Raw genomic sequence first — 11,098 nt, 5'->3', positions numbered from 1 at the left:
AGGAGAGGAGCTCGGCCCTGTGAAGGTTCTGTGCCCCAGTGTAGGGGAATGCCAGGGCCAGAAAGTGGTAGAGGGCAGGGTGCCAAGCATAGGGAAGGGGGAGGCAACAGGGGTTTGTTTTTGTTGTTTTTGTTTGTTTCTTTGTTTTTTGGAGGGGAATCTGGGAATGGAGAAATTTACATGTAAATAAAGAAAATGTCTAAAAAAATAGAGAAAAAAAAAAAGAAATGAAAAAGTGAGACAAGGCTCTGATTGTCCTGAAACTTACTTACTATGTAGTCCAGGCTGGTCTCTAACTCATAGAGATCTGACTGCCTCTGCCTCCCAAGTGCTGGGATTAAAATTGTGTACCATTGAGCCAGAAAAAAATACTTCACTTGATTTAAGCCTTAAAACAATTCTATGAGGAAGACAGACCAAGTTATTCTCTGTGCAAGAATTCCAACTTGAAGCAAGAAAAAGTAAAAGGGACCTTCTTGCCTTAAATAAGCAGAATTCTTATTAAAATACATAAAATAATGGTTTTCAAACACTGGAGAATGAGTTGCAGAAAAGTGAAAGAAAATGAGCCCAACTATCAAATAAATGGTGGTCACTGTAGGCCCTGAATAAACTTCAGAGAATAAAGGCTGTTATCATACACATGTTTTCATATTTGTATCATCAGTACCCGAAAGTTAAAAGAGTGTGCATAGCTCTCCTCTGACCTACCAGTTAACTATAACTTTTGGTCATACTATATGTTTATACAATTGTAGCCAAAATAACGATGCTAGGAATAAAATTTCTGACAGCCAGTAACTTGAAGCCTACTATCACTGGCCACCACTTAGCTGAAATGTTGGGGGAAATTTTCATTTTAAGTAAAACAGATGCATTTACAATGGAAAATTATGCTTCTACGTTTAGTTCAAAATTGCATTAGTGTTTGGCATAGCCCCCTTCAGGAGCTCACTTACTGGTTTTCAAACATCGGTTTATATCAGCACAGTGTTTTTTACTCACAAGACTTCTATATTGTTTTATTTTGTTGGGTTTTTTTTTCTTCTTTTTTTTTCTATGTTGTTTTTAAGCAACAGCTTACCATTGACACAGCTCCTGAGGTCAGGGTAGGCACTAGCTGACTGTCTGGCCGCACTGAATGCGCCAACGCGGAAAGCGCCCAAACAACCTGCGAGAAAGAAAAGATGGAACTGCATCACAGCAGCCTTGATCTGAACTCAGGGTAGAAATCACCCTAAAGCCGGGAGATGGCCACTCTTGTTGCTTCGCAAGAGTTAGAACTAACGGATCGCCCTAAAAATTTTCACCTCCACTTTTGTTCTGTCAAAGTTCAAGAGAACTCAGCTCAACTGAAGACGCTATGAGCGCCAGCCTGGTAGCACGACTTTAAGCCGATGCGTTATTTACACGATGGAGAAGAAGGTCTTTTTAGGGTTCGGGTGCATGCTTTCCTCTTCGCTTTAGTAACAGGAGTTTATCTAAAGCATGCTTTGCGGAATATTGAGTTGTAAATGTTATATATAAGTGGATTGACAGATGTGAACAAAATACAACATTGGTAGTATAAGGAATAGATACGTTTTTAAAAGATATTTATTTAGTATGTGTGTGTGCGTGCTCACGCATGAGCTCCTGTAGTAGGCTATCTGGAGAGCAGAGCACTTTTTAAGAGTCGGTTCTTTCCTCCTTGTTTTTGAGGCAAGAGATCTTGTTATTTTCGCTGCTGCACTACTCCGGACCTTCTTCCAGTTCTCCTATCTCTGCCTCCCAATCTCGCTCTAGGACTGCTGGGATTGCAGATGTGACCCAGCGAGCCTCCCTGGGGTCTGGGCACTACACTCAGGTCATCACTGTAGCATGCAAGCTCTTTCTCCTACCCAGCTACTCAACTGACTCGCGGATGCCCTGAAAGAAAAAAAAAAAAAAAGGTCTGGTTTGAACCATACAGGTAAAATGATGACCTGTGGCCACACAGGACATGCACCTGGTATGTTCTTCATTTCTCCTCTCCTCTTGAGAGAAGGGAGTGCTGCTGTTTAGACCAAATCAAAAAAAAAGTGGAACTTTGGAGTTTGACTTTTAAAGATCAGGGATTTTTTTTTTCCTCTCTCCTTGTATGATGGCGCTTTGTGCCAGTACATATTTGTAGAGATACTCATGAAATACCCCGTGCAACTGAATAATCTAGTTCTAGAATGTTCGTTCCTTCGACAACATCTGAAACTTATTTCTTGTTAGTATTGTATTGATGTAATTGGCTACAGCTAGGATAGGCAAATTCATTCTTCTACTTAAAAACCCATCTCAAAATTTATCTCATTTGTATCATGGTTTATAATTTTGATTTGATTAAATCTTGGGATCCAGGACACTGGACATCTACTATGCTGGCTCTGCTTTCAGTAAAAACTGAGACTAAATCCACTTAACATTTTCACCTTTTATTTTTTGTTTAAAAAATTTTTTTGACATGTTCAGCTTTTGATACTCTGAGAATAAACACCTTTTCATGGTATAGTTTGGCTTTAAGAACCCATTGAAGCAGCTCCAAGCCACACCATTGCTAATACAGTTGTTCCAATAAGTAAAATATATTTTTTGTGAATCTTTTGAGAATTTCATGATGTTTCTTGAATACATTTTCCTCCCATTCACCCTGACCCCAAATCCACCTCATCTTTCTCTCACCAACATCATGTTCTCTCTTTGAAATTATTTTTTTTAAAAATCTTAAATGAAAATATAATTACATTTTTTCCTTCTTTCCCTTTCCTTCCTCTAATCCCCCCTATGGACCTCATCCCTTCCCATTGGCCCCCTCTCAACATTATGGCCTAAATATATAGGTATAACCTGCTTAGCCTATGTAATGTGGCTTAGATGTATATGACTTCAGAGCTGACCACTTGGTATTGGGAATCAACTATGGATTTCATCCCTAGAGAGGACTATTTCTCCTCTTCTCCACATCTGTCAGTTGCCTTTAGTTCTTTGCCTATGGGTGGGGCCCTGTGAGATTGCCCTATTCTATGTTAGTATGTCTACTGATGTTGTATGTCTTCGGGTCTTGTGCAGGCAGCCATTCTGCTGAGGTATCGTGTATCAAACTTCTTTAAATTCAGTTTGTTCTGCCCACATATGCCTTAGTGTGGGGTTAATCTTTCTTTGTCTCTCTCTATCTGTATCTCCCTCTCTGTGTTTCTCTCTGTCTCTGTCTCTCTCTGTCTCTCTGTCTCTCTGTCTCTGTCTCTGTCTCTGTCTCTCTCTCTCTCTCTCTCTCTCTCTCTCTGATGCCATCATTTGTTCACAGCTCCCCAGCTACAGGTGGGAGCTCACGACCTACTTCCCACACCACCCTAGAATTGTGAGACTGTAGGCTGGCTTGATCTTGTGCAAGCATCCACAGCTGCTGTGAACGTGAAAGTACATCAGTTCTGTCGTGCGCACGTGATACTGTTTTTGCTCCAGTACTCTACTACCTCTGACTTTAACCATCTTCCCACCCCTCTTTGAGTGTGACCCTTAATCATCAGAGGGAAAAAAAAATCTCATTTCTGGCTGGCTGAGTATTCGACTTATCCCCTGCATTCTGAGCAGTCATGTTTCTGTATTCGTCACCATCCACAGCACGCAGAAACTTCTCTGTTTAGGTCTGAGAGCTACGGGAAACTACATGTAGAAAGAGATGAGTGGAGAGGGCAGTTTCATACTATGTCACTTTATCGTAATAGCAGTAGTATGCTCACTCCTAGGGAGGGTGAGCTCCCCCAACAATGGGCTCCTCACTGGATTTCCAGCACCAGACACATACTTCATCCTGTGGAACATGCACTCTGAGTCTTTGACAAAGGCTTTCAGAACACACACTGGAAGAACAGAGCAGGACACGACAGAACTTTCAACTTGAAAAACTACAGCAACAAACAGTCTTTTATCAGGTCTCCTGGGTGTCACAGAGACTGCCACCCTTGTGCCCTCCTCCTATCTGCATGTCTAGAGGCACCTATGTGCTTTCTAGCTTCAATCCTGCAGTTTGTGCTCTGCTTCAGTTTACTTTCTACACCCGAGACAGATCTTTTTCTGAGAGTTTCTGTTTTCTTAACATAATTTGGTGAATGACTTTGTTTCATCTGCCAGAGTGCTTAGGTCTGCTTACACTACCTCATTACATGGGCCTCAAGAAGCAAAGTTAATATAACCTTAAAGTTTCAGTAGCTTAGCAGTATCTCTTTTTATTATTAAACAATTAAATTCCCTTCTAAATATAAGAGGCTGGAGTAGTCTTGATAACTTATCCTTTCTCAATTACTTCCACAATGTAAATCCTTAGCTTCTGTTTTGGAAAGTGGTGACTCTTAAAGTATACAAAAATAGATTCTTTTCTGGATGAGTGTTTTATCCATTCTCTACCCTTTAAAATGTAAAAGCAAAGAGTTTTACAAAACCTTGTTGCACTACATATTTGTAGACACAAATAACAGCACTTCCCAATTACTGTTCCTGGTGTGCTATTGAAAGAAGACACGCAACACTGGTATTAGTAGCTAGAGAAGGAAAGAAAGGGCTTGGCCTTACCACCCTGAATGTATCCCATCTCATCTGATCATGGAAGTTAAGAAGGATCCAGCCTGGGTAAAACTTGGATGGAAGGAAGGAAGAGAAAGAAGAAAACAGAAATTGCACATCAGGAGAGAAAAATGAAGAGGACAAAAAGAAATACATTTTATTAAGTGCTTTGGAATCTTTCTGAAAACCTACCCAGAGAGGTGACAAATGGGCTCATAGACATTGGGAAGCTAAGATCTTGCTGTGCTCGACAGAGAGCTACCGTCGAATTGATTGCTGTCTTACAGTTGGTAAGAGGATGAACTACAGCGTTGTACAGTACAGTCATGTCATCCAAGCTCAGCAAGGGCCACACATAAACAATCCTAACCACCATGTACACTAAAAACTCTGCTTCAAAAGATCTTGTACCCAGTGATCTTGGACTTTTAATCTACTAGTTATCCTATAAGGTAAATACAAATCCATACCAGCTTTTTTTTCTATTTTTCTCTTAAGATCCAAAGTATAAATATTCTTCTCAAAATGTCTCTTGAATTGTTCCAAGGGTACACAGAGTAATATATAAGACATATAAAGTATGTATCCTCAAATTCCAAGAGTAATGAGTTCAATGACTGAATCATTTACAAGACTATATTAATAATAATATCAGAGTTCATTTCTATATTTTCCCAATGATTTCCTTTAAATTATTAGTTGGCTAGAGATAATAGTGTGAAACCAAGCATAGATAAGAGTTATTCTGAAAGAAAAGGTAGGAAAAAGCATAAGTCTGTTGCAAATATGGAGAATCACATGAGAAACAGATGCGGAAATTGGAAACCCTAATATGTGGAAGCAGAAACAACATTCCCGAATAATATTAATATGAAACATTTCTACATTTGCTTTAAGAAAACACGCTTTGTTACTTTGAAGTAGTATTTAACTGAAGTCATGTAACATATATGAGGGTCCAAATAGCACCACATTGAGAGCCCAGAATCCAAAACTGCATGGATAGGAGACTGCAGGAGGTGATGAGATGATGTCACAGAGAGAGGAGCTGTGAATGTCTTCTACAAATGGGTGAGGGACAATTGTATATCACATGATTGGATGAGCTTAGATAGCTTTCATTTTGTGAAAGACAACCATGAAAACATATTTGTACATAATGTCTGTCTGTCTGAAGATAATTGGCATCAGCCTAAAGATATTGTAACAGAAAGATATGTAAAACTAACAGAAACAGTTCAACATAGTAAAGAGACATTCCAAATCAGTCGACATGACTTTAAATACAAGAGCATCATTGCTCTCGCCTCTTCTCAAGGATGATAAATTAGTATTGGATAGGTATATGGGCAGAAGGTAAAGTTTGAACACATCTATATTCACTTTGATTTCCAAGATTTTATGCTTCAGGTACTTAAAACTTACCTAAATATTTTGGATAAAAATAATCCTAGAAAAAAATAAAAAAATAGATAATATTAGCAAACCTAAATTTCACCACAGAACTGAAGATTAATGCTTTAGGTTTTTTTTCACACTAACATGAGAATAAGTTACATATTGTGTGTTTTCACATTCTAATTTTTCTATATGAAAATATTTCAAGAAAAGATAGATAGCCAATAATTGATAAATACACACTTTATATATATATATTATATATATGATATATATATAATATATATTATATATTATATATATATAATATATATTAAAACACCACTGAACAATTAAATAACATTTTAAGGCCTCTTATTTGAAAAGGTTGTACTTAAGGTGATAAATATATGCTACCTTTAATAAGTAACTTTTTTAATCGTGATTAAGCATCCAGTTAATACACTTTTTTGTGTTGACAGGGTCTCTGTATGTAGCCCTGTCTATCCTGGAACTCACTATGTAGTTCAGGTCCAGTACAGACTCACAGAGATTCACATATCCCCTCCTCCCGAGTGCTGAGATTAAAGGTGTATACCACCACATCTGTCCTTCATTTGATACATTTTTATATCATGATTATCTAAACTAAGGTCACAATGAAATAATTTAAAAGGAACTAAATTGAACACTTACCTTATTTGCATCTAATGGACATGTAACACCTTCCTGATAAACTGGTGGGCACCAAATGTATTTTATGAAGGTGGAACATGTTATACATTTCTGACAGTAAACTCAGAATATATCTCATATGTAGCATAAATAACACAAGAATATTTTATGCAGAACCAAAATTTCTACACAGAAAAATATTCAAAGTTCTGGCTCAGTCACTATGGAACACGGCTTTTTCCACCTCAATGTCCTCACCTTTTCCTCCTATTACACATAAACCTGCACAACAGGTTTCTACTAGCTTATGAGAAAGGGTGAGACACTGAATCATTCAGACAACATTGTTGTTTATGGCAAAAGCAAAGCCAAACCATAAGCAGCAACAAATGGGGTTCATGAATTTCTGATATGGTAATGACAAGAATACATTAGAGACAGTGAAGGGGTGAGCAAGAGGGCAAACATGGGGAATATGGGCTAAGAGTATGAGTGCTATAAACAGGGAATGGGTAGACTGTTGACAAAACCCATGTTGGGGAAAGTGAAGAAACATGAATGAGTCTTTCTTCTCCATCTTCTTCCCTCTTCCCTCCTTTGTTCTGTTTCCCTTTCTGACTACTCATTGAAATCTGTCCTCAGAAAGTATGTACAATGCAGAAATAGACAGTCAAGTATTTATGGATGACATAATCATGCAACATGAATACTCAAAGCTTTCTATCAAAGCCATTGAGTAGATGTGGTGGGCCGGAAAAATAAAATGGAGGACTTGATCATTATTGGAGGGAGGCGGTGTGTCGGAGTTTATTGTATTATACTTTTTTTATAGTAGAAAATTATATATGTATATATGTGTATATATATATATGTATACACACATACACACACACATATGTATACATATATATACAGTAAGGAAGTTTACTACATTGTGTTGGATAGAAATTTTTTTATTATTACTGTTTGTGCTAGCTAATTTTATGTCAACTTGACGTAAGCTAGAATCATCTGAGAGGGAACATCAATTGAAAAAATGCTTCTATAAGATACAGTTGTAAGCAAGGGCATTTTTATAATTAGTGACAGATGGAGAAAGGCCCAGCTTATTATAGGTGATGGTATCCTTGGAATGGTGGTCCTGGATTCTATAACAAATCTAGCTAAGCATGCCATGAGGAGCAGGCCAACAAGCATCACTCCTCCATGCCTCTGCATTAGCTCCTGCCTCTAGGCTCCCACCTGGTTTGGATTCCTTCTTGAGTTTCCCACAATGAACCATAATTCAGGATATGTAAGCCAAATAAACCCTTTAATTTCCACATTGCTTTTGTTCTTGGTTTGTTTGTTTTTTCCACACCCCGGCCCCAACTGTATGTAGATTAAAAACTAATTGTTGGGTATTTGCAGAAGATGTCTTCTTCAAACCTATCAGAACATGGTGAGATAATAAGGGCTACAAGCACAACCACAGAGAACACGAATGGCAACAGTTTGGGGCAGATTGTCTAACTATGGGCAAAGTGTTCTTGCTCATTATCACTCAGCTATTGTCAGGATGCTGGGAGCTGTAAGAGAGGCACAGGAGGACCCTGATACATGTCGTCTCTTTCTTTTCTCCAGTTTGTGTAATTAGTCCCAGGAAAAATACCTGAGGAAACCCTTCAGGGTTATGAGCTTTAAACTCTAAAGGTGAAGCTTATAACACTTTTTGGAGGTATTAACGGTATGCCTGCTAGCTACAGGCACACTATAGAACAGCCTCTCCTAAAACACGGAATGGAAAATAAATCCCACGCTGCTGTGCGATCTCTAAGTCTTTATGGTTATATTTGGGGGGTGGATAACTTGTAAATTTTCATACACTGAAGATTACTGCTGATATTATTAGCCTAGGGAAGCTTTCCAAAGATTATAAAGTATAGTCAGTATACATGACACTGTAATAAGTAGTCTCAGACGAATGGTGACATTGTGCACAGCAGTACACACCAACCTATAATCCCAGTACTTGGCAGGCTGAAGCAGAGGCAGGAGGAGAGTGAACTTCAGGGTAACTGGGACTCAAGTAAGAACCTATCTCAAATGCAAACAATCAACCAAAACAGCATAAATGAAAAACAGTGGTGACAGAAGTACCCACGGTTACTTACACTTTATACACATCTCTGAAAGCCTCGATGCTATCAAATTTGGGTTAGGATAAAATTGTTACAAATCACCAAGTCAACACTAGTTGTTGACAATGAGACTTAAGGAGAATCTAGTTAGGCCAGAGCACCTGTGACAAGGCAACACATAGAAAATGGTCTACAGAATCATTAGCTTTCAAATGGAGCCGAGGAGCTGGCAACAAGCTGGCAACGTTCGGCCTGTAACTGTATATCTAAGTGCACGGTCTCAACCGTTTCCAGGAATTCTTACCGTTTCAGGATTATTTTCAAAGACCTCCCTGGCTTCTTCTTTATTGCAGAGTTCTTCAATGCACTCTCTTTCAAGGTTGCCCTTCTTAGTTTCTTCAAGCAAGGTATTTGCACGGCGCTTCCTCACCAGGACTTGCGAAGCACGTTCTTTTGACAAGACTATAGAAATGCAAACTTATGTAAATAAAAATTTTCATTTTTTCCCCTAAGATATATCATCTTATTAAACAATATAAGGTGAAATAATTTTGTGCCTATGAAAATTCATGTTACTTAAAATTGATATACTGGATTCAGAAAAATATGTAGATACTTAAGCCCTTTGGTTAACAACTCAAGCAGCAGATTCAGTTCATGACAGTTTGTACAGCTCACTACAGCTGTTTTACATGATCTATACAAATTATCCAGTCATGCTTGAGACCAAATACACTAGATGGTAGTCAGTGCTTTCCTTAATTATGACCATCCCAGGCTAAAATGAGTTGTCAAGAATCTATGACACAGAGAATAAGAAACTTTCTCAATTTTAGTGGAAAGCATTTGGAATCTCTGTGGAGATAGAGAAAATCAGATGTGAATGCCCATCAGCCATGTGAGAGATGACAGCGAAAGGAAAAATATAGAGGAAAGGAAGTTTGCTAAGCCCACACTATAGAAGGCAAAGAGAAATAAAAAGTAACTTTGGTTTTAAACAAGTGAATAACAATATATATATACATATATATATACACACATATATGCATATATATATATATATATATATATATATATATATATATATCTCCAACTTCATTATTAAGTTTGGAAGAAACAAATTGCAACCACAGTTTTAGGGGTATTTTTGTAAATCAAAAAAGCCAGTAAGAAAGGATTCTTTGCAAGGTTGTACGCAAAAGAAAAATCACTTAGTATAAACAACATAGAGAAAATAATATAAGTACCATTATAAGAGTAAAAAAGTGGGGGCTGGAGAGATGGTTCAGCAGTTAAGAGCACTGACTGCTTTTCCAGAGGTCTTGAGTTCAATTTCCAGCAACCATATGGTGGCCCACAACCATCTATAATGGGATCCAATACCCTCTTCTGATATGTCTGAAGACAGCTACAGTGTACTCACATACATAAAATAAAAATAATTTTTTTACCATGTAAATTTTATTTAATACATTATGGATGTTTCTCCTATAATAATTTTTTGTGTTGTTATAAAGTTAATTTTTATTTTTTATTTTTTATTAGATATTTTCTATATTTACATTTCAAATTATATCTCCTTTCCTGGTTTCCTCTCTTGGAAAAAAAAAAAAAAAAAAAAACCCTGTTCCCTCCTTCTGCTCACCAACCCACCCTCTCCCACTTCCTGGCCCAGGCATTCTCCTACACGGGAGCATAGAACCTTCACAGAACCAAGGGCCTCTCCTCCCATTTATGAGCACCTAGGCCATCCTCTACTACATATGCTGCTGGAGCCATGAGTCCCACCATGTGTACTCTTTGGTTGGTGGTTTAGTCCCTTGGAGCTCTGTAGGTACTGGTTAGTTCATATTGTTGTTCGTCCTAAGGGGCTGCAAACCATTCACCTCTTTTGGTCCTTTCTCTAGCTCCTTCACTGGGGACCCTGTACTCAGTCCAATGGATGGCTGTGAGCCTCTACTTCTGTATTAGTCAGGTACTGTCAGAGCCTCTCAGGAGACAGCTATATCAGGCTCCTGTCATCCAGCACTTGTTGGCATCTACAATAGTGTTTGGGTTTGGTGACTTAATATGGGAAGGATTCCGAGGTGGAGCAGTCTCAGGATTGTCCTTCCTTGAGTCTCTGCTCCATAGTTTGTCTCTGCAACTCCTTCCATGGGTATTTTGTACCCCCTTCTAAAAAGAAACGAAATATCCACACTTTGGTCTTCTTTCTTCTTGAGTTTCTTTTGCTTTGTGGATTGTATTTTGGGTGTTCTGAGCTTCTGGGCTAATAACCACTTACCAGAGAGTGCAAACTATGTGTGTTCTTTTGTGATTGGGTTACCTCACTCAGGATGATATTCTCCAGATCCATC

General features: G+C 38.3%; 1 protein-coding gene across 2 annotated transcripts in view; it reads right to left on the bottom strand.

Moving 5' to 3' along the window:
- Pros1 (protein S) overlaps positions 1 to 11,098 on the bottom strand; it is a 69,110-nt gene that overhangs the window by 35,290 nt on the left and 22,722 nt on the right. For both annotated transcript variants that reach the window (XM_031364207.1, XM_031364206.1), the window contains exons 2-4: positions 9,046 to 9,203; positions 5,995 to 6,019; positions 1,085 to 1,171 (exon numbers count right to left, since the gene is read on the bottom strand). In XM_031364207.1, the coding sequence (XP_031220067.1) occupies positions 1,085 to 1,171; positions 5,995 to 6,019; positions 9,046 to 9,203 (270 nt within the window). The remainder of the gene's footprint in view (positions 1 to 1,084; positions 1,172 to 5,994; positions 6,020 to 9,045; positions 9,204 to 11,098) is intronic.

This window comes from Mastomys coucha, unplaced genomic scaffold (genome assembly GCF_008632895.1).
Source record: "Mastomys coucha isolate ucsf_1 unplaced genomic scaffold, UCSF_Mcou_1 pScaffold12, whole genome shotgun sequence".
Taxonomy (NCBI): domain Eukaryota; kingdom Metazoa; phylum Chordata; class Mammalia; order Rodentia; family Muridae; genus Mastomys; species Mastomys coucha.
The sequence above is the reverse complement of the archived record's forward strand: the minus strand, read 5'-3'. Positions and strand labels throughout refer to the sequence as shown.